The 24,456-nt window shown below is 36.0% G+C and overlaps 3 protein-coding genes across 11 annotated transcripts in view; 1 reads left to right on the forward strand and 2 right to left on the reverse strand.

The window, feature by feature from the left end:
- Nucleotides 1-15,901, reverse strand: LOC107217857 (xaa-Pro aminopeptidase 1). Of its 7 annotated transcripts, XM_046730231.1 has the most exons (14): nt 12,349-12,460; nt 11,293-11,426; nt 7,442-7,596; nt 5,180-5,359; nt 4,990-5,101; nt 3,925-4,038; nt 3,577-3,835; nt 2,580-2,700; nt 2,340-2,486; nt 2,029-2,242; nt 1,240-1,473; nt 747-865; nt 407-502; nt 1-210 (listed from the first exon to the last, which is right to left on the reverse strand). In XM_046730231.1, exons 2-14 carry the CDS (start codon nt 11,315-11,317, stop codon nt 46-48), a joined length of 1,941 nt encoding a protein of 646 aa, XP_046586187.1. In that variant the 5' UTR covers nt 11,318-11,426; nt 12,349-12,460; the 3' UTR covers nt 1-45. The 7 variants fall into 7 exon arrangements, with proteins under 7 accessions (XP_046586187.1, XP_046586188.1, XP_015511026.2 ...); XM_046730232.1 differs by lacking the exon at nt 7,442-7,596; XM_015655540.2 differs by lacking the exons at nt 11,293-11,426; nt 12,349-12,460 and adding an exon at nt 9,357-9,559.
- Nucleotides 13,616-24,456, forward strand: part of LOC107217842 (sialin) — a 13,943-nt gene continuing 3,102 nt past the window's right edge. The window contains exons 1-8 of one of the 3 annotated variants that reach the window (XM_015655520.2): nt 13,616-13,679; nt 20,196-20,422; nt 21,077-21,310; nt 21,604-21,691; nt 22,759-22,991; nt 23,071-23,220; nt 23,351-23,483; nt 23,689-23,930. In XM_015655520.2, the coding sequence (XP_015511006.2) occupies nt 20,240-20,422; nt 21,077-21,310; nt 21,604-21,691; nt 22,759-22,991; nt 23,071-23,220; nt 23,351-23,483; nt 23,689-23,930 (1,263 nt within the window). In that variant the 5' untranslated portion in view covers nt 13,616-13,679; nt 20,196-20,239. Of the gene's footprint in view, nt 13,680-14,221; nt 14,361-15,992; nt 16,484-20,195; nt 20,423-21,076; nt 21,311-21,603; nt 21,692-22,758; nt 22,992-23,070; nt 23,221-23,350; nt 23,484-23,688; nt 23,931-24,456 lie in introns of those variants that run through there. The other 2 variants (XM_046730238.1, XM_046730237.1) reach the window with 2 other exon arrangements.
- The window catches only part of LOC107217841 (5-methylcytosine rRNA methyltransferase NSUN4), a 6,839-nt gene continuing 6,041 nt past the window's right edge, over nt 23,659-24,456 (reverse strand). Inside the window, exon 10 of the mRNA XM_015655519.2 lies at nt 23,659-24,438. The gene's annotated coding sequence lies outside the window, so the exon portion shown is untranslated. The remainder of the gene's footprint in view (nt 24,439-24,456) is intronic.

The following is a 24,456-nucleotide window of genomic DNA, read 5'->3' on the forward strand; positions in this document are numbered from 1 at the left end:
TTTGACAGAATATCTCAATTTATTATCGATTTTGTAATTGGCGGTTTACGGAAGAGCAACAAAATTAAACCTTCGATAAACGTTTCTCGGTCTTGTAATTGGTTTCGTCTGTTCAACCAGCCAGTCATAAGTCGCGTTGTGCCCTTGTCGCAGAAGCTCGGCACCCACTTTCAGCCTCACTGTAGCGTGATACTCGTTCAGCCATGACAGCTGCAAGTGACAATAAATTACACTAGTCAGTTGAGTTAAAATCTCAGTTAGTGAGCCGAAACTTTTTTCCAAAATGAAATTTCTTTGACAATTTATGATGGTGATTTGGGACTTTCATCGGTATAAACGACAGAATTTTAGTGTTCAATTTCGAACTTTTTTCAGTAATTTTTTCTGCGACAATTATAACATTTACCTGATCGTCGGATAGTTTGGTCTCGTCAATTAAGTTCCTGGCGTAGGGAACCAACGTGACGGTTTCAAATGTCAGAAACGTTTCTTCTGGATCATACTGTAAAGATATGATGAATCTATGAGCCAAATTAATTTATAGTCTCCTTAGAATAATTAAGTTTACTGTATTGCGTCATAAAACAATTCGCCTTGAATTCAATATTTTTAACAATTTTCATTTGATTCTGAATTATAACGTTTTAATCACGATCGGATTTTCAAAGGTTATTACCGAGGTTTCTAATCTTCAAGTTACATCATTCGTCAGATGTCGGCAATATTTTTTAAATTCTCGCACTTACCGTCGTATTCGCCGGCACTACGACGACTAAATTTTCGAGTCGCATTCCCCAGGATCCTTCCTGGTAATAACCAGGTTCTTGGGATCCGAAGAAGTTAACGTCATAAGTGGCGTTCCAAGCTATGAATAGGGAATTTGTCACCAACTGTAGTAATGTTTGATTTTTCGATTTTCAAAATCAATTATTTGCGTATCATGTCAACACATAATTATCCATGATATGAGAATTATTCGATTTTGAAAACCAGTTATTTTCTTTTTCTATTTTCAATTTACTCAAGTAGTACGCAATTCGGAGTACATTTTCCGAAACCTGCCTGCGTTCGTGCAATTCAGTCTACATTTCGGCAACGGAGAATACGTTTTACCGATCAACAATTTCAAATTGCATAACTGCAGGTGGGTTTACCCTATGTTGAATTGCTGGTATCACATTTTCACGAAATACCCCAGTATGTATGCAGAAACTAAGTAAAACATAGGTATGGGCAAACCTTCGTGAACCGACAAGAAATAGCCAACGCCATGCGTGCTGCCATGACCATAATTCCTTCCAAGTCTGTAAAGCTGTGACCGCATCAGAAGATCGGTCGTAGAGTAACTTTGGCCAACTGGAAATATTAGTCTAGCCAAATCTATGCAGCCAGCCAGAAGTGCCGTGTAAGTGTCTCGCTGCTCTTCCGTCGGTGTGCCATAATGCATTGATCTAGTTACATCGGTTGTTCCATCTGCAACATGGCGTCTAAAGTACTGATCAGCTGATCCTTTTGAGCAAATTTGACAAACGTCGGGGTACACAGAATCCCGTGCAGACTATTGTGCTTTCATCTTGTGATATTACGTCAATTTCGATTAAAATTTGTGTTAAAAAACAACTTTTACTGTTAAATATGACGGCCAACGGGATGCCTATTGCCACCGGATGACGTCTTCCAAATTATTAAAAGCATACGGGTGGTTGAATGAACATCTTTGAAAGTGCAATTGTATTATGGAATACTCGTAAAATGCAATGTGCAACAGAAATTCCGTTTACACGAGTCACTGTGAGGCCAACTTAGGTTGGGTGTCAGTTTATGACGACTGCAAAATTCTGGTATTTTGTTTGAAATATTTTTATTTTTTGTCGTTATTCGCAGTAAAAAATTACAATTAATCCGTACTCCGAGTGTCACGAAACTACCGGGATAAAACTAAATCGTTTTTGGACCTACTTGTGAGTTATATTTTCCAAATTGCAATGTTACACAAACGGCATTTGGGGCGGTAATAAAATTGCTTACCGTAATATTGTCCTCCGGAGTCCAACATGAAGGTGCTGTTGGTGCCAATGACAACATTGGTTTCGTTTGTTGGAGTATAATGAGGCAGTGCGGAATTGGCCGCGTATCCAGCGATGGTGTCGAAGCTGTCACCGAAGTTGTACGCCTGAGCAGCTCGAAGGGCGCTTAGTTCTTCAACAGCACGAAGCTCGTCGTACTCCTCACCGTTATTTATCTGTGCAAAGAAAAAAAGGCCAAGCATAGATCATCGAAGAAATTTCTAGAAACTCGAAAGACGAGAGTAAGGACATTCAATATTATGACAATGTTACCGCTTCCTCGAGGATGTAGAGAAACTGACACAGCGCCACGGCGTCCTTGATGTGCGCATTTCGCATTCCATTCGCCTCGACCTCGGTCTTCCGATCCTTAACCAGCAACACAGGTGAGGTTGCAGATTTGACTTTACTTGAGGGAACCTTCGGCATGAAAATTTTTAATTATTAACAAGACTGTCTGATCGATTTGGTCAACGACGAAGGACGCCGCCTGGTTGTAACATTATTACGAACCGTTGTGTAAACTCGGTAACTTATTCCCAAAGCGTAGCTGTACGGTGAAGGCAGTAAAATGGCCGTGGCCAATTCTCCGGCAATTTCTAAGTCCTCCCATATGTTCTCGTAATCGGCGATCCTAGTTAAATTATTTATAAATTAGTAAATTAGTATACATTGGCACACCATGTCAATGTTTCATTTTAAAGGTGGGATGAGATGTACCATCGCAATCAGAAATTGGAAAAAATGAAAAACTCGTTTCACAAATATCTGGTGGAGTTATTTGCGCTAATGATAATGATGCGCAATACAAATGATTCTGGTCAAAGTCGACTGACATAAACTTGAGATATCAAGAATTTGAGAAATTTTTATAATTCGAACGTTCGAAATGATTAAAATCGTATGTTTTTGATCTGTTTCTTCAGCCTCTGAGTTGACTTCGTTCAACGTAAAGACCGCTTGAGAAAATTTACATCATCGATTATCACCAGAGTGTTTAAACATTGATTTGTTTAAGTAGAGTACAACAGATGTTCGTCAAGAATTTCATTTGTGCATTATAAATACGCTACAATGTAAAATTTCCAAAATGTTCTGCACACAATTTGTGAGGATCTGGTCAGTGAACAAGTTGGGTCATTTTAAACATTCTAGTTCTAAAACCTTTCCCGAAATCATTGATACATATATATTTGATTGCGTTAAATGGATTTGCTTGGAATAATTTCTGTTACAAACTAGGGGTGTTGTTTCATTCGTTTTCACAATCAAAGGAATGACGTTTTAAAAAATGCACCCAAGATAGCATTTTTTCTAAGGATTGTACCTTTTAGCCCAAGGCTGTAACTTTTTTAAGCCACAGTCGCACTAATCTCAAATTTTACTTTCACCGACCCTTGTAAAAACATGTTTCGGAAACGCTTCAAACTTCGACGACGAAGAAGTTATGAAACTTTTCATAATAATTGCATTTAAGGTGAAGATTCTTATGTATGTAATCGTATATTACGCAAAGCTGGAATTCTCAGCCCCAGTTAAATCCTCAATCAGAGTTTCGTTGAGTCTGGTCTCTGGTGATGGAATGTAAATGGTGGCGGTTTCATTCGTGATTAGGAGATAGCTGCGAAATACCGGAGTATTTGGAATATCGGATCCTCGAAGGTTCGTCAGCCACGCGACCTCGTCCAAAGCCGTTATCACGTAGAGATCGACGTCGGCTTCCGCCATGGCAATCCTCGCATTCGCGAGCTTTTCTTCCCGTGACAAACCTGGGAAAAACCAGAAAAAATGTTTGTATTTTTCTTGCGTTTCTTTTGAATCAAACCTTACTTCTATATTCAATTTTAATTTTACAAACCAGCGAATTCTATGGGATGATCGAAAATTGCATCCATTGGATAGTCAGGTTGATCCGTCCAAATAATGTCGATCAAATTATCCTCTACAGCCAATAAACTTATGTTGCTGGCAGCTGCAAAGCGTCAATGTCTAAGAAATGAATTCACTTCTTTTCGTTTCATATAATAGTTGAATAAAGATGGACTAACTATAAATCAGGCTAAAAAATATGGCACTATAATGATGACGCTTCAGCTAATACGTGGAATAAAAAGCAGGTGATCGTGTTATACTATGTGTACATTTCAAGAATGGAAACTGAGTCAAAATCGTTACTAATTATCTATTCTGAACTAATCATCAATTCTGGAATACTTGATGTCAATTCCATTTCACTATGTACTCATTGGCATCCCTAATTTCAGGAATCGCCATTTTTTTCGCAATAAATATGATACATTGACTGTCATGGCCGTCGTATTTAATAATATAAGTGTTTGTTCCGCTCGTACTTTACTCCATATCAATTAAATATCGCAAAATGAAAGTCCAACAGCTTGCACGATAAATTGTGTTCCTTGATGTTCAAGAAATTTGCCTAAAACGATCAGCTGATCGTTGGGCACGACGCCATACTGTGAATTTGTGGTGAACAAGAAAGGTCGATTTTACACTGTTGAACGGATCTCAACGCGTGATACGCACTGCCGCCAACCTATTTAAACGAAATGATTTCTAGCCTCTTGCGAGACGTCCGTTAAGCCGTTCACGAACAATCGGCATTCCGATAGATCTTTGTGTACGTTAGGTTGGTAGCAATTTGTGGCACGCGTTGCTCTGCTTTAGCTCATTTAAAATCTGTGCATGTGTAACGTGCGTACACTCAACCTTCCCTGTTCACCCTAACCTCACTGTATTGGCATAACCATGGGATTAAGGACTGCGATGCCTTCCCTGGCGAATAAGACTCTGAAAAAATCTTTCCCGAACTTCCACATTGGATCGTATCATTCACATGCCACCGGTAAACCCATCGCATCAGCATAATTAATTTCAAAACAAAACTGCATATATCGGATCTCACCGAGCACCGCATTCCATGTGGTCCATTGGGAATAGGTCGTTATTTCGGGATCAGTTCCGACTGTTGTGTTTGCTGCAAGAACAGTGGTGAGCCAAACTTGAAGACTGGGTGTCTGAAAATTGTACGGTTGTAATGTAATACGAAAAGTTAATTACAGCGGGATTATTTATAGGTGGATAGCGGTTTTTACAGAGGTCAGGCCGCTCTTCATCAACACCCAATCGTCGGAGAGTTGCAGGGTGGCCTGTTCGTAGTAACGACTGTCTGTCCACAGAGCTGCTTCATTCAACGTTACGACAGCAGTTCCTGCGCTTCCGGTGTACCCGCTAATCCAACTTCTACGCATGTCTCGGTTCGCTATATACTCACTCTGTAAAATTTCATTCGCTTAAAACATTTTTTTTTATTTTAAATCTCTACTCACGGCGATAACTTAGAGATCATTTTCGTACTTCGAATAACCCTAAAGATTGAAACCCCAATGATGTCAAATTCTTTTCTCAAGTATTTTTTCACCGACGTTCCGGATTTTACCTCATGGAGAACAATTATTAATTAGGTCAGTTGTCTCGGGTGACTTGTAACTGAAAACGTTTAGAACGTCCGACCTTGCGGGGGCTTGATTATTCTTGAAAGTTTGTACGCACTACTCGTGATATCTTACGAAATTATTAGAAATCAGTTCGTTAAAACTTTGTGAAATTTTTGACCTTTTACACAATCTGCAAAAAAATCTTTGAGAACCACGTGAGAATTTTTAAAATCACGTGAAATCTTTTTGAATCTCTGAATTTTTTAGAAAATGTGTAAAATTGTTTGAAATCATTTGGCATCCAAGAAGTATTTTGGCGTTTTTGACGTTCTTTGAAACCCCGTGACGTTTGATCTTCTCAAATAATTTAACATCAAAATCTTCTAAATCATATAAAATCTACTCAAGACATATGAAATCTGTTTAAATTGGATACTCTGATACATTTTGAAATCACATAAAATCTGATGTGCTAGACACAAACTGACGACTAGTCGATTGTTCACGATTTTCATGTTCTTTTTATTGGACTGACTAAATTAATCTCGGTTCGTTAGCGCCATGCGTAAAAATATTTGACGTCAACGATTGCAGCCCAGCATAATTGTTTCACGGCACATTTTATAGGTTTACTGTAATTCTTTCCAGGTCAAGGTTACAGATGATAGTATAGTAGTGAACATATTTAGGTCGTTGTTGACTTGGAAATTAATCTGAAGCAATAGGTAAAATAATGCGGGTATATATTTACTGTCCAAATGATGGAAAGTTCTATTTAAATCGTCTTATTTAAATCGAGCTATACATTTTCGAACCGAAATACATACATTTTGAAAATTAGATAAGTCAACAATTTTTTTTTTATAGAAGTTTCATGGTTTTGAAAAGTGTCATAATCAGACGTCTCTGAGAGAAAACGATATTTTTTCTGGAACGAAAGTGTTCTCAAATTTTACATTTTACATTTTCGTGCATCTGTCATTTGTTTTTTACGGATTCTGATATTTAGAAGGACCATAGCTTGGCAATGACAAAGAACATTGTAATCTTCTTTGGTTCTAGTATTAATGAAAATCCAGAAATTTACTTTTAGACACACGAGTATAAGAAAGTGACACTCTCAAATTCCTGCACAAGGTTTTCGACCTGCGATTTTAATTCTAGAGCTAGCACCGGTCATTTCAAATGATCAATTTGTCGTACATGCAGCATAAATCGTTATCAGCTGAGTTGAACCTGGTAATCCCAACGTTAATCGAAAGACATCTTATCGTGATAGATTTATTACGCCACCGATCGAAGGAAGGTGTCTGAATTGTGGGCGCGACGAACTAAACAATGGATAATTCGCATAGACTCAGAGTCCAAATAAAAACGGTTAATCAAGGATTCAGAAACTGTTATTAAAGTTGGTAAAATTGAACCTAATTAAACCGTTGTTTCCACGGAGCACGAAATATTTTAAACCCACGAATTTTTGCTGAGAATGAAATAACCGGGTCGGCAACATTTTTCGATTAATAATCTGATCTCAGGCATTGACTTGACTGAAAGCAAAGAAAAATTTGATCCAAATGACATTGAAATACGAAGTCTTAGACTATTTTTGAGTTTCACGCGAAGTGTGTAAAATTTTACAGCGATTCCGCGGAAACCCGAAAACCGCAAACATGGCAAGACTTAGAAATTGCAAAATACAGTTTTCGAAAAGAGTAGTACTTTTTTGAAAAATTTCGAACTTGATTTTACCTTAAATTTTACTTCGGACGGCTGATTAAAAACAAAAAAAAAAACACTGAAACATTGAGAAAATTCGAACTTTCTCACACCAACTGACAGAATTTCAGTGAAATTTGGCTGAGCTGTCAAAATGCAGAGTCTTTCAGAATAATGTGCAGCGGTAGCGGAGCTAAACGTTACCTGATGAACGTCTGCCGTAGTAATTATGTAAGCATCAATTCCGTAGATATTCATTTGCTCTCGAAGTAGAGACAATCTCTGAGCCGCGACATCCTCGGAGATACGGGTATTTTCTTTGCTTGAAGAAATAACCGGGTGTGTTTCAACCGGTACGCCTGCCAAGAATCAAAATAAAAACACAAGCCTTAATTTGTCTGAAATGTTGATCTCATAGATGAACTCACAAGGTGACGTTCGGACATCCAATTCACAGGTTCTGCTGAAACTTTTAAGGATGCTTCTCTGGATCAATAGATGATTCTGATGTGTAGTTCCAGAGTTTACAGTAAATCAGATTGTCGAATATTCGCAGTTGAATCTGTGAGAACCTGTCACCGAAACTTCAAGAGAAGACAATGAATAGTATATTGCGCAACTAGTGCGCAAAATGGGTCATTCCCGTACGAGTTGTGCAATACTATTTTTCATAGCGGAGTGGGAAAAAATCGATTTTACGCACCCAATTGAGTGCGCAAAATACTACATTCCTACAGTAGTGCGGGAATTGAATCGAAATATCTTTTATTGTCGAGTAACCAGATATTTCGACTGAATTCCCGTATTATTCTAGGAATGTACTATTTTGCGCACTCGTTTGGGTACGCAAAATCGAATTCTGCGCACCGAGTGAAGAAAAAACAATATTTCGGCAAAAGTGCACAACAGGTTTCGTTTGTTAGAGCATTCCGCTCATTAAACTGCTTATATAATTATTTTCAATCGGGGTGAAAAATGCTTATATGGATAATACTACACATCAGAAGCTCTACATTTTTGGGCAAAAAAAAATCTACAGAAGTTTCAGCAGAATGTGTGTTCCGGAGGTGTGGTACTCTCCTTTTGAGTCATTCTTCAGAATTTTTTCTGCTTAGTTGAAAAGACGTTTTCTGAATTATTTCAAATTTTTGCACTTTTTGCCGTTTGTCGACCCGACTAGATTCATGTTGCCAAAAATCTAAGATGCGGAAGAAAAATATCGAGATTGGTCATTTTCTATGATTTTTCCATCGAATTTTTGTCGAGAAGTATGATAAATATTTAGTTCTCCAAGAGCGACGCTTTAAAGTTTACTGAAAAATGTACAATTTTTCAGACGTGTATCTGGATAGCATAAAAAATTCCCATGTTAGCAAATTTGATTAAAGAATAACAAAAAAAGCAAAAATCGAAACGACCACTCTGTTCAAGCTCAAATCTTTGTTTGCTATATCTTTCGAACCGTTCGAGCTAGAAACTTTCCTAACAGCTGTTTTTGAAGCTGATTCGACGTAAAGCGAAATACAACTGTACCGAAAAATCGTTTGCCGATAGTATACGAGTAACAACGTTTAAAACGATTGTTTAAATTGATAAAACTACACGTCACGAATACGTAAATTTTGAATTGTATTTATCACGATACCTTCGAGAAGACGACTCAAAAGAAGCTGGATACAAAAGTATAATGCGGTGTCAAACAATGTTACCAAAATAAAAGAAAAACGAAATATACATGACCATAATTCTAGAGTCGTCAGTAATGTTCATTAATGTCTTTCCATTTCGGCTAACTTGTTTGCGGTCCGAAACAAAACGCGAGTTGGATTATATACGAATTATGTGACAATGACTGGTGACAAAGTTGATGTGAGAGAATGTAAGTCATTGTCCCATAATTCGTATAGAATCGAATTCGAATTTTCTTTCGGACCTAAAACTTAACACAAGTTCACGCGGTTATTCATTCAAGAAAAAAAAACAAACAACTGCTCGTAGAAGTTTACCCGTTTTTATTTAAATATTTGTTTGTAAATTGGCAAAGTTTTTCTGTAAATATTGATTGCGTGGTAAACGACTCTTTGAAAAAAAAATCCTTTGCAGTTGAGCCTTGACGTACCAATTCGAGACGCATAGATGAGTAAAACAACGAAAGCGCCGCGATGCATGGCGTCTAATCCTGCGACCGAGGTTGTGGACTTCTATTTTGTTACGTCAGAGACAGCAGATAGAAGAGACGATCTTGTTACGCCACTCTCGACGACAATTAAGTTACGACTAACTGCCGGACATATTTCACACCGTCGCCTAATCGAGGCCTCAGACAGTGACTGTAAGATGTCTCACGATCAACGACTCCCCACTATCGCATATATGCGAGATACGGACACAAGGTGCATGCATTCACAATCAGTCAATCGGTACACCGGGAGAAATTTCTATTTGTGGTTAATGTACAGTCCTTGACTATCGTCGTTTTTCAATCTTAATCGAAATATTGAGTTCTGAGTACGAAAGGAGAATGAGTTTCTTACCTGCAGTAATTGGAAAATTCTAAATAGTTTCTTGTACCATACTTTCTTGGATTTCTAAAATGTCTAAACCATTATTTTAACAACACTAATTTTACCAGAATTTTCTAGCAACTCTATGACTAATTACATTTTTTACACAGTAATCTCGATTTGTCATTATTATTTGGTTTGTAACGAACGGAATATTTCACATGTACATCTCTGCGCCATGATGAAAAAATATTTCTACTTTTATGTCAACTGTAAATGTGTGCGAACATATTTTACCAATTTTATTATACATTCTTATGTTTTAGTCTAATATTCAATTTTAACTTATTTGAAGACTTTTTAAGATTTTTCAAAGGTTCTACAACTATAGGACATCACTTTTGAAATCGGATAAGATTTTGAAGACGAATTTTTGATCCGCTTCACTTTTTTCAATACTATTCTATCCTATCGAAAAGATGGATTCGGGATTTTTTTAAAATTTTTCATCCCAAATTGTTCTTGAGTAGTATTTTTTCCAAAAATTACCTATTCAAACGAAATGCGGTATTGAACAATGTCACAACATATTTCTTTCCATCTTGGGTCAAAGATTCGTGGAAAAGAGTATTAAAAGTTACGTCTTACAAAAAACTCCAAGTTATTTTGAATGACGATCGAAATTTTTTTTTTCTCGATCATTATGACAGTCTTGCCCGAAGCTTGTAATCGAAAAGACTTTCGGCGAATTATTTCAGATTTTATTCGACTAAACATAGATGGGAAATTATAATCCGCAAAAAAAAAAAAAAAAATCCCAACGCAGGACAGAAATTTGCAGTAAAACCAACCTTTCGGAAAATCTTTTTTCTTCAGACTTTTACTGGACTTGTAAAAGCGATTTTTCTTTGAAAGTATGAAGAATAATTTTGCACCGGCAAATTCGATGAATTATTACGAATGGTAAAAAAAAAAAAGTAATTGAATATTCTTGCGAAAATTCTTTCTGCTGTAAACTTCTAAGCGACTAATGAGTCGAACGTGTAGGTAGCTGGTTAATAGCAAAATTTACATACGCATAAGATCTCTGAGTTGAAATTCGTAGGTGAGGAATTAGCGTTGGCCAGTTGTAGGTATTATGTCGTACGTTGCGGGAATTCACAATTTATCGTGGAAGATTAAATCAGGTTTCAGTTTACTGACCTTTCAATTATATGTATAGAACCGTTACTTTTGGCCATTTAATGCTGAAAACTCCAAAGTTTTTACCAAGTAAACCGAAGACGACGTTTGCTAAACAAAATTTTTCAATCTTTACTCAAACAAATCAACTTGATCGCGTTAGAACTTTTTTCAAGAAAATTAGCATTGAGAATATTTTCGTGCAAATAACAGCAGAGTATGATCGAAATTTCTAATGTGAGCAAAAAAAAAAAAAATAAGTTAATGATAAGTAATTGATCACAAATTGACACAAATGAATTACTTCCGTTTCAGAACCGATGTCTCGCTTTATATGCAAATTGATACGTGCTGATATTTTGAACGTACCTAAATCTATTTTGTGGCCCATCATAGGTGATTCTTTACTTCAAGTACAACTCGTAAATCAATTTATTCTTGATTAGTCTCCTCTTTACGACCGGTTCACCCTTGCTCATACTTTTTGCATCTGAAGTTTGACCCTGCAAGTGGTTCAAACCCTAATCATTTCTAGGAACAATCGAGAGTTGTTTGCTTAATATAAATATTGCAAATTAAACGTAGAAAGTGTGTCATGGCAAAAAAGAAAAACGGTCTTGGGGATCGCAAATTCATTCAAAAAAATAAATTCATTCTGCTTCACTAGAAAAAGATTTTTAACAAATTGACCGAAACAGATTTTTTTTACTCAACAGTCAATTCAGTATTAATATTCATTGATCAAAATCAATATCAGTGAAATCTTGAAAAATTAACTACTCAACGATATCAACAAATCGGGAAAAAAGTTTCTCAGTGGAATATTGTAGAGAATAATCTTGAATAAAATAGTTCATCGATTATAAACGAACAATCGATATCTAGACTCATGCTTATAATTTCGATACTATTCTTTATATAAAAATATGTAACTTTGATGAATACATCTTCAAGACGTATATCAAAGAGATACAATTTACGAAGAAGAATCGTTGATCTTAAACCTTCTTAAAAAATATCTGTGTCAAAGCATTTTATGTTTTCAATTGTGCTAATGCAAGTTCATTTCAATATTTCAGCTCACTTCGATTGTAACGTTTGAAATGACATTGGCCGTTGATGAGTTGACCTAGATACTTGAAATTTATACAATGCACACATAATATATTTACACCACAACGTGCGACGTATAAAATTATCGAGGCAGTGAGAAAAGAAACAGCAACAGCTTTCGTTTTGTTAAAATATCAATTTAGTTTATAACAAATTGATACAGGCATGTGTCGCCAGTAAATTATACGATTCGTTATTGTATAGAATAACTAGGCATTAAACTAGTTATTCTACTAGTTAACCAACTCGTTATTCTATAGAATAAATTATAATATAGTTAAAGTGTGAAATGAATGCATTGTGTATACCTACTTTAACCAGTTATTGTACAGGAGAACGAAGAGGTAACCATTAGGTTTAAAATAAATATTTATTCCATTCTTTGACGAGTCAGCGTCGGAATGCACGCTCCAATGATAGCCTTCTATAGACCAAAAACAAGTCAATCAAAGTAGGTATTTACTACTTCATACTAATACAATATAGGAGATTTTCTACAGAGATTATACCGGAGGATAGTAGATTCAAATATTCAGTCGCTTTAACCAGTTTTATATATCTTTCCTGTTTTCAATACTGCAATTAGTTGTGAGGAAAGTTGTATTCGATAAGTATGCAATGACTGATTGAAATATAATAAAATTTGCAGCAATCTGTACTTTGACTGATACGGCTCGTTGATGTATAGAATAACTAGTTACTAATACTAATAAGCTAGTTATTCTGTAGATTAGTAGATTTATACTTAGAGGATTCCTTGAGGGTTAACAATGCGGACGAGGCTTCGCCGGCAGGTAGGCAACCGATGTTACATTTTAAATGCAACAAGTACCCCAGAGGTAACTTCAGTTGCCTATCTGCCGGCGGATTCTCCCAAACTTCAACGGTAATATATACACAGCTCACAATAATTACCGGGCCACGGATTATCATTAGGTGATAAAACATGTGATTCCAAAATTGCGTAATTTCGCGAAAAGTGTACGTAAAGAATAGTAAAAGAATTATTTCAGAACTTGAAGCATCGGCTTTAAGATATTTCTTGCAGATTTTGGCTAAATCAGTCTTATTCCATAGTTATGTTCGTTTATAGTCGTTCGTTTACTGTATATGTCAAATTTGCAAAATAGTCTTCGACTCCGAAGTGCTGTGCGAGGCGCAGTAATTTCGTTTTTTTAGTCTCTGAGATAACGAAAAAGCAAGACAAAAAAATTAACAATTTTGTTTTCCCAAAAACTTCACAACGTATAAAAATGATTCAATCGTTTGAAGGTTATCTATAATTCTACCTTGACAGCATGCGAGCGATGCGCGGATGTAGTGAAAAGCACTAGTGCGCAAAGTAAAATACAACCGATTTGCGCATGCGCGGCATTTTTATTCTATCCCTGCGTGTACAGCGCCACTTACGCTTCTCTCTGCAGGCACAAGAAGTAGCACTTCGCATTCGTGCGTTGCATAAAAGATGTTTGCATTTCTTCGCTGGCCAGTGGCTATTGTGTTCGGGTATACAGGAGTGAGGGTACGAAGATTCGTACAAAGAGGAGACCGAGGATAGGGAGTCGTATGTGTCCTCTATCTCGTTCTCTCACTTCCTAACTTCGTGGCTGATTTCATGTGAACTGCTCTACTTTTACTTGCAAGTGAGATACTTTCCACCGTTCCATACCACCCCGATAATTTACCGATCAAGTTTTAATCGATACCGTTCATTGGTTTGTCAATGAAACGAAACACTGTACATAAAAAACCGGCAAAGAAAAACTATTGCATGCCCTTAAAGTTATAATATGCAGTATTGCAACTGTTTTTTTGATAATTTAACGCCTGCAATTGCCCGTATCTTTTTTTTTTATCTTTTGATTAAAAATATTTTTCTATAACTCGTTTTCGAGAGATCACTGAAGAATAAAACGGATTTACGGATAAAAAACCCGTAAAACTACATAGTGTGATTGAAAAAGAATATTATAAGTTGCCTATTAAAAATTCTTACACGGAAAGTTCAGCTAATTATTCCTGCTGGTGCCCCCTCCAGATGTGACACGATCATAACTTGGTATTGCATCAGATAGTCGAGACCTGAGTTACTGATTGACGAAATACACGTAACTTATTTGAACAGTGGCGCAACGTTACGCAGAATAAACCCGTCATTTACGAACTCTAAAGAATTGTTCCAGTAGTCCCAAAAACTTAGATTATTTCGAAATACATTTTCAATAAGTCCTCAAAATTCGAATTACATTTGAGAATTGGATATGATCGAAGATTTTGCCAAACGTTTTTGAACCATCGACAATAAAGTGAATTTCGTAAAAGAAGTAAAAATAGTTTTGAATATTTTACAATTTTAAAAAGTCTGCGTTTTCTCTTAATCCTTCGTTTTCACGTTTCAAGAATCTGCGAAATCGTTTTTTACGGTTAGTTGGCGCATTATTCCGTGATTTTAGGAGAAATTATAGTTTATATAGGTTAATTTTCAGAAATAATCTGATATTTATTATAAACGCAAAAGAATGTATTTATTGCAAAGGCTCGAGTTTTAGTACATATCCTTGTGGTTTAGGTGCTTATCACACCGGCAACTGATTTCCTGCATCTGAAAGTGTACGTAGTAAGTTGTACGTTGTGTATGTACGTGATGTTCATTTAGCATGTGGTTCAGTGTTTTACGTGAGAAGAGGCATGTAAGCGCGAAATGCCAGGATCCCACAGTGGTTCACAACTTCACTTAATTCTGCACTCATCGTTTTTATAACGTTTTTAATGAAGTGAAAATTTTTCTAATATATACAGGATATTCCACGCTAATTCAACCAACATCAGACACTCACCATATTTTATGTTTTTCATAAATTTGTATGTATTGTTTCAACTACAAAACAGTCGAGACCCTGAAATTTTTCAGATTTTCTTTGATTAAATTTGTTTTACTTATGATTTTTTGAAATATAACAACGATGGTTGACTTGGCGTGGAATGCCTCATATATCTCCTGCCAGTATTGAGGATCACCTGGTTATAATTTGTAATTAATTATATTAACGAACAACGAATCTTATTTGTATTTTCTAACTAAAAATATATGAAAAACAAATTACATTAGTAAAATAGTTTGGTAGATAGCGAGTTGACTTCATAGTCTAAGAAGAATCGGTGCTTTCGTTTTTGAACTTTGAACTTATTTAGAACGGTAAAAGACTTGTGAAGATATACAGTTGTCATAGTTAAAAAACCGTGAAATCTGTATCTACGGCTTTAAAATGCAAGGCTCGTGAGACTTGCTAGTTTTAGGGTGAAGCAGATATCAAACGTTCCTGTTTTATCGAGAGACTCACCACATAGTATCTTATGAGCTTTTCATCTCCTCAGTGATAAGTCAACTTAAAATTTTAGGAACTTGTACGTTTCATAAATTGATCTTGAATGTAGAAGCTAATTGTAAGTTAAAAACATTATTGAAAAATGGCAAATTCAATTAAACAGTACAATACGTGCCGTAACCTCAAATCAATTGAGAATCAGCTGCAAGTATACATTTACAGCGGTTTAGTCCATTTTCCGAACGCTGCGTAAATATTGGAAACAGGCTTGTTGAAAATACCGGTATGTACACAAAAGCGCCGAGAACTTAGTGAAAGCTGTGAAGACTTTATTTTTTTTTAACAAGGAACGAATGCACAAAAAACTGGAGAAGAGAAGTCTGTATTTTAAAATTAAATATGTCGCTGTTCGGCAGCCGCATTTTGTTAACGTCAGGTTTTATGCGCCACGTTTTTACTCCCATGTTCGGATGTCCCGTATTAATTGCGAACTGGGCATCACTGTGGAAAAGAGAATTACGTATAAATCGATGCCACATTCTGCGCAAGTTCCGCGAAACTGCCCGAAGCTCGCCGTGTTCCTCATCGAGTTCAACGAAAGTATAAGAGTGGGTCGATGTGTACGTGCGTTTATAGATAGCACCAGGCGGCGAGATTCGACCGGCGCCTCAGTACGTTCCATCAATCCTTGAAAGCTCCACGTTCTCGAAGCTTACTGCAAGTTTCTCAGCGCGCGAAAACGAGCCAGCGGATCGGGTCGTGTTTGAAAAATTGTAATTGCGATATTGAGCACTCTGTTCACTCCTTGGCTTTTTACCGAAAAGTCATTGAAATTGTCAACGATAATAAGGAGGAGTAACGAATATCAATACAATATTCAAAAGCCACGTGTCGTATTTCATTGTTCCATATTCTGTCAAAATATATTTTTATGATAAAATAATTAATGACAGCTAAATGCCGTCGATGCCTGTCACTCATTATTCTGGCTTCATGGTGAATTTGTATTAGTTTTCACCGCCGGGCAAGAAATTTTTTTTTCTTTTTATTCATTGGAGGATATAAACAGTGGCTTAGTTAAAAAAGTAAATCAAGTATGGCAGTGGGAACTGATCGAATCGGTAAGTTGTTATTTATAAGTTGATGATGAGTAATAAGTCGCAGGAAAATTCACCTCAATGTCACGTCAAGGGCGTCAAATGGCAGGACATAGATATTCTGTGCAGGTGAAAGGAAGACTGGAACTCCGGTTTGTCACGATTGTGGGGGTCAATGCCCGATTAACTGTTGCTTCCGGAAAATGCAACCTTTTATTCTTTGCTCTTGTGTTTTCGAAAGATCCAAATTTCCCGCCAATTTTTCTTATACGGAATCGCTTTTAAAAATTTGAAATAACTTTTGTGTGCATATAGAAAAGTTTAACAATTATACGTGTATGGTGCCGATGGCCATTGTTTTGAAATGCGAGCAAACATACCGAAGACTAAGTTATATTAAACTCGTGGCAATGTCATCAATCATTTCGACAAGTCGTACATCGCAATATACCTGATATAAAAGTAATTGATATGAGAATGATCATCTCGGGATATGGGCTTACTTATTCCATCAGCATTCGGTAGCGCGGGAAGCATAAAAAAAAAATTAAAAAAAAATACATCCGTTTCGAATACAAAAGTTAAATTGAATTCCTAGAGAAAGGCGATGATTATATTCGAATTTGAAAATGAATGAAGTCGATATATATTTCATTTATTATACGCTACAAAAACTTTAACCTTGCGTGTCCTTGGGTAGAAAAATTTATGCTACTCGATGTTACGAACCTGACAGCTGACCCACGTGCCAGCGAGGATATCTAGAACGCAGTGTCAATATTTACGAGAAGAATATTTACAGAAGATATTTCATTCGGCATAATGACAAAATGTGCTACCAGTCTAAATTATCGACTTCTCTTTCCCCTGGGGAACCATTCATGGAGAATTTAACCTTGGCTAACCTTGCCGGATCAGTGAAAAATAACAATTCGTTTTAAAAAATTCTTCTCCTCGTATGGAATGAAACACGTGTGTTTAATTATTTTCTCTAAAGTTTGCTGGAAAATTACGAAAAGTTCTGTGAATCGGGAATTTTCAGAATGCAGTCGGATAATTTCAGTGTAACATTTCGAGCAAAATTGAACATCATTCGAGGAATGGATTTACATAAATTATACAAAATAAGCATAAAAAATAACAATTATTCTGTAAAACTCTGAAGCGGATTTTTATACTTCAACATCTTTACGTTAAGCATCTCTGAAGAATTCTGTAAAAGGTGGGAGATTTCCAAAAATTTGTCCGAAGCATCGAATTCCGGAGTTATTCAGTCGAAAATTTCTTCATTTGGTGAATGTGTTCAAGATTTGGAAAAAGGTAATGAGAAATAAAAAAAACAAATGATTTTCGTTTTTTTTTCTCAGAAATTGTGAGCCTTACAAACCCTTTGACCTTGGTTGACATTACGGTGCGTTAAGGAGAACTTTGAACCCACGCCGCTTGCGGCTTTAACTTTGATCGACCTTGGCGCCTCCGCCCAATTTCGACAATTCGCCCCTCTGACCTCCAGCAATATCTGCATCTTCCTCACGTGACCTTAGCGCGACTTTCACTGATTTTCACCGTGCCATTTGATCAGGATCTATGATGTCAAATGTTTGAACCCTGAATAATTGGACTATGAGGAACTTTCTGCATCATGTTTCACGAGTTGATCACTTTAATTAAACCTAATCTGAACAAAAACATTCAGAAATTCATTCCCATTAGTTGATCTAGCTTTTCGTAACGCGATATTGTCACAAAATATGCAGAAACATCAGAGCTCGTAGTCTTTCAAAAAGTATGACTTTTGTCTAGAAATTGTTTCGATATCAACTAAGATCGGTCAATCTGGTGAGAAATACTCATAAAATCGGAAGAATTTTTCGGAGTTTCAAAAAAACGAAGTTTTCAAAGAATACGAGCTATTTCCAGAAACAATCTACAATTTTTGCCAATCCTTCAAATAATATCTAAAATAACTCAAACTTTTTACAAATAATACAAAATTTTTCACAAAACTGCCCGAAAATATGGTTGAGGAAAATTTATGAATACAATGATAAGAAGTTTCTGAGAATATTTTTCATCAACTCATGTGTTAACATCTATTCTTATGGTTAATGTAATTCATTTGCTTAAATTTTTCACGAAGGTGTACAGAGTTAATCGCGTGGACATATTGGGGTAACTGTGATAATTGTTTTGGTTCGAAAATTCAACAAGTAGCATGTGCGACGAACAGAACCGTATAAATAACGTTACAAATATTAGTTATTGCTTACTCACATACTTGACCTATGCTTATTATCGCAACATATGACCCACTATTACTACGTTTTTATTTTATCTTATCGCTCACAGAGTGGAAAAAATTGTTCGCGCACATTTATACCGGTTACTTAATAAACTAATTACGAATCCCTGATCACGACTCAATAACTTCGTCCTGAGCATTCCTAAAGAATTTATTTAACACATCATCGTTTGTTTTATAGTGTAAAATTGTTTCCCACACGTTCCGTCAATGAGATCATTTTCTTAGGGTAAAAATTTTCCCGACTATTTGTTGATATAATTCTGAATAATTCTGAAAACTCGAACGAAGTTAGCAAAAGTTTATAAACTCTGATTAATTGTCAATATATCCCGATTGTTGTCACGTGACGTAAATACCTTCAAAGATTTCATATTATATAAACAGATCTCAGATATTGGCACGAAATTTCAAATGAATTTCAAGAGAACAACATTTTTTTTTTTTTATGAAGTTGAAGTTAGTAACGTTACTTTAACGACACATGCTGAGGAAAATCGTGGCTTCGCATCCTGAGGATTGTCTGAAATTCACCTAGTATATCGCAACAAAGAAAAGATGTTCATATTTTGAAAAGCCAACTCTTTGAGAGTCCTTCTGAAATTGTACAACGATTTATTCCATGGTGTTTCGTTACGTTAAAGTTACCAAATTCAGCCTTGTTTTTTTTTTTTTTTTAAGTATTTCAGAATATTTGTTTCCCATATCTTCAAAGATTGAATCAATAACTTTGGTTAAGAAAAAATTTTGATTTTGATTCATTGATCAGAAGAGTAGAAAAAGATTTTTCATGCACTTGTTCAAATACAGACTGAGACATTTGCCACGAATACCATAAGTACCCGTATTAACGAAAAGAAACAAAGTTTCAAACACATGTTACACGTTTAACGCTACAAGGTTGCGAAAGTCAGTTTACGCAAGCTTTTGAGATCATTGAACCCAGAAGACCGCATTCGTTCAAAATAAATAAATAAATAAATTTCTGTGTATAGATATAAAACGATTAGATTGCAATTAAAGAAAAATATTACTATTTGCGAAATTGGATTTAGTTTCAACTTGAAGTTGATATAAAATAAAATAAATATCAATACACTGCGTGGATGAACCGAGCCCATATTAAGCCGACCTCTGCGTAACTCTGATCAGAATAACTTGGCACACACCACGCTATAAAAATGAGCGACAAACAAACTCGGCGTAACATTCGTTCGCACTTACTTTAGATCAACAGAGGCTGACCCCATTCTGCATATAGATTTCATGAACTTGTTTTGTTTATTCCATTATTCTGGACATGCACCGATCGCATTTTTTGCGGCAAAAACAACGTTTTAAACAACTAAAATCGCATCGCTTTCCACTTAAATGAGTACAAAGCTCGAAATTAATCGTCTTTGTATCGAGGTAATCAGTCTAAAATTTTTGCAGATAATGGTGGGGGGAAAAAAGTTCTTCTGCCGGCCCGATACCTGATGGCTATTACTGGGTCTATGGGACTGGCCATAGTTTACGGATTCAAAGTAAACCTTAGTTTGGCCATGGGGGCCATGGTGAATCATACGTTCATCGAATCTCAGGAAAATAAAACAAGTGATGCTGAGAAACATGTATCTGTGTGCGTTCACGAAGGAGGCGGAGGCAACGCGACCAGAATTGTAAATTCCGTATTTTAAATCGGTGTATTATAATTTTTGTTTTTGCTTCACTTTTCCCGTCCATTACATGTTACCAGTGATCGAAACAAACAAAATGCAATTCTCTTATAATCTTATTTGAGGTAGACTTTAATGGTTTAATAAAGTAGTACTTGAATCAAATTAGAATACTTAGACTGCAGACATCTGTGCATCAGTTTCAGCCATATGATGATTTTTGGCATTGATTGAATTCAGTTATGTCCAATGTTTTCCAAACTTGACTAAAAACTTCAGCCATAATTGCAATTGATTTAGATTTTAACTCGATGCATCCGCGTTCATCTTATTTAAAGATTTTTCATGGGGATCTTCAAATTCATAATACGCTACCTTGTGATTTCTTATCGCATTATTGACTTTATGTCACAAAATTAAAGTTCAGAAGCTTGCATGGCGTCTTTTGTGGCTTGATAATTGTTAAACTCGCCTGAAATAATCAGCTGATTGCTCAATACGACGCCATATTTCTTCAACCATGCTCGCATCAAGGTTCCCAATACCTACCTCTTAATTAAAAAAAAAAAATCATCTTCGATGAGATATGTCTTGAAATGAACGCGTCTTTATCGGGTGACTGATTGTGAATTGAAACTGTTTCTTGAATGTACACAGGATGGCCCCTTCCAATGGGACAAATCGACACAGGGTCTCATTTTGGCATCCTACTTTTTGGGCTACTTGGTGTCACAACTTCCAGGTGGTCGGGTGGCTGAACTCTTCTCGGCAAGATGGGTGATGAATGGATCGGTAATGTTAAACGCCGTGGCGGCCATTTTGTCACCGGTGGCGGCAAATCTTCACTATTCCGTTTTGATATTGATGCGGATTGCTCAAGGTCTTGGAGGGGTGAGTTTTACAATATGTGCTACAGTAATTACTGCATGTAATCTAATACGTCTTCCCTGCCATCATTATTATAAGGCATTTATATTGCCAGTTGTCGTGACATGTCTTGACCGAAATTCAAAAACCAAAAGCATGTTTCGATGCATCATGGTTAATTCCAACAAGTGACTTGTAAATGTCAGTAAGAATAGAAAAGCGATTGAACGTTGCTGTAAAATTTAAAATTTTGTCGTTCCAATCCGTGACATGTTCCAGTGGAGAATCACTGACTAAACTGTGCCTTATTATTTCAGGGTGTCACCTTTCCAGCGATGCATGTCATGATTGCTAAATGGGCACCGCCTAACGAGAGAAGCATTTTGTCTTCAATCGTTTATGCAGGTAATAAAGTGGTAGCTGTAATGCGCTGCACATAAAATAGATGCGTCATTATGCGCGCGTTGGCCTCGATATTCGTATAATAACCGCAAGTGTTCGAAATAAAAATATCAGTGCTCAAATTGGCTCCACATTTCTAGGATCCTGATAGTCAGAAAATACCATCTGTTGGTAGTAAACATCACTAACTGCGCCGCATTTAAATATAAAAGTAGTTTTTTATCGCAGATTTTAGTCCACATCCACTAAGTATCGCAAAATGAAAGTCCAATAGCTTGCACAACGTCTTCCATGCCTCGATTTTTGTTTCCCCTAAAATGATCAGCTGATTACTCATTCCGACGCCACATTAGCCTGACGAGAAAATTAGACAATTCCCATAGACTGTAATTACATTCTAGATTAAGAGTGGAAATCTATGATAAAATTCTCTGACTACCATTGTGGCAACATAAACATTAATTATCTCATTATTTTATATTAATATCTTCGGGGGATTTTTTTTAATGCAGTAAAAACTAAATATTTTTGTTTTTGTCTTAAATTTGCTGCAAAAAATATAGCCAAAATTCCAAAAATAAGTCTGATTTCGAGGTAAAAAAACATGCGATTCTTTTAGAATTCCTATTTTTTTATCGAAAATGTAAAAAAATCAGTTTTCGTATTTCTGCGCATTTTTTTATGGTACCGCATCATGGAAAACTAGGATGGTTTCTGTGAGAATTTGGAAATTTTTAGAAGCAGTTGAAATTAATTTTTGCAAAGCAGTTTTAAGGATCTAGACATATCTGTAAAAAAATATTTCCAGTAAAGATAGAATTACGAAAACTTTCGAAAAATTTTGAAGCAATGTGAAAGTCTTTGCAAGTTAGCCCAAATTAATTTCCTGCATTCTATATAAACTGGAATTTATACAAAAATCTTAGTTATTATTGGAATTTGGCAAAGATTCTTATGATAAAAAAAAAGAAGAGATACCGTCAGAAATTGGTAAAAATATGTGAAAGTAATTTTCGCCAGAGTAAGCATTACAGTTTACCAAATCTTAATTAAATTTTCGCCATTTACAGGCACATCACTAGGCACAGTAATCTCAACAGCACTGTCTGGTGTACTTGCTGACCAACTTGGTTGGGAATCGGTATTTTACGTGGAAGGAGCTTTATCCTTAATCTGGTGCTTCGGCTGGGCATTTTTAGTACAAGATTCTCCGCAACAGCAAACGAGGTTTATTACACGGGAAGAAAAAGAACTCATTGCGAACTCGCTGGGAAAAAGTCAAAGCAACACAGAAAATACCCCGGTAAGTTCAATTCTGAATGTAAATATAATAGAATTTGTAGCGTTCTGAACTTGAATATTTTGATTTTTTGATTTTCCAGAAACCACCGGTACCCGTGATGAAGATTTTGATGTCGCCACCATTTTGGGCTATTTTAATTGCACACGTTTGTAGTAACTTCGGGTGGTACATGCTGTTGATCGAATTACCGATCTTCATGAGCGATATTCTGCAATTCAAAATGAGTGAGGTAAAAATTTTCTCAAAATGAATATTCAATACTTGTCGAAAAATGTGGTTCATTTTCGTCTGATATCAATTCATGAAATTTCACAGCATTGCTATGATCTATCGTTTTTTTTAACACGTCTATTTTTCAGAACGGTCTTCTTACCGCAATGCCATACCTGTGCATGTGGCTCTTCACAATGGTTCTGAGTAAAATTCTGACAATTATGCAGGGCAAGAAATGGATCTCAGCTACTGTCTCGAGAAAAATTGCCACTCTAATTGGTGAGTATTAATTGAACATTCGTCAAATTATTAACAAATTCGCTTGCACATTTATTATATTTTTAGAGCCTCCCGATTTTATTACCAGAAATCACTTGACGAAAACAAGTGATTCACGTTTAATTCGTTGATTTTGACGTTGGTAAAATTGGTAAAAGAGCTAACTTGATTCATGTCATTTTTTGATGAAACTTTTATTTTTTAGCGTCATTCATTCCGATGGTGTGTTTGATCTGCGTATCTTACGTTGGATGCAATCGAGGCTTGGCAGTGTTCTACTTAACCGTCGGGGTAACATGTATAGGTGGAATGTTTTGTGGTTTTCTTTCGAACCACGTTGACATTGCGCCAAACTTTGCGGGAACTTTGGTAGCAATCACAAATACCTTCGCTACAATACCAGGACTCATTGTTCCGGTATTTGTAGGGTATGTGACTAATGGAAATGTAAGTATTTACAGCGATTTTTTAGTTTTATAATCACCCTAGGAAAAAGTGTTTTCAAAATTTTCAGAAATTATAACATATTTAATCAGAGGACGAATCCTGACAGTTCCTCAGTTTTTGTGAAAAAAATCTGCGACAAATTATAATCATTACTAGAAACTTTGTAGGAGTATCTTAATTACATGATTCTTAAAATCACTGAAATTATCAATATAGTTTAATGTTTTTCAAAAGTGATACAGAATTTTTCTCGGAATTGTTTAAAAATAATTTAGTATATGTATGGAAAAATAGTGAAAAAAATTACGAGAAAGGGCTAAGAACTTTTTTCACCAGATAGTACAGTGAACGAGATATGATGTAAGCTCTGCTGTTGTATTTAGCGTAAAGTACTATAAGCGTGTGGTTTCTTCGTACAATACAACTGAACACTTTTACAAAATCTGACAATCTACAATTCGGCAAGTTCGGAACATGAAGTCAATTTTTGAACGAACTATAGCTGTTTCTGAAATAAAAAACAAAA

Source organism: Neodiprion lecontei, chromosome 2 (assembly GCF_021901455.1).
Source record: "Neodiprion lecontei isolate iyNeoLeco1 chromosome 2, iyNeoLeco1.1, whole genome shotgun sequence".
NCBI classification, from domain to species: Eukaryota; Metazoa; Arthropoda; class Insecta; order Hymenoptera; family Diprionidae; genus Neodiprion; species Neodiprion lecontei.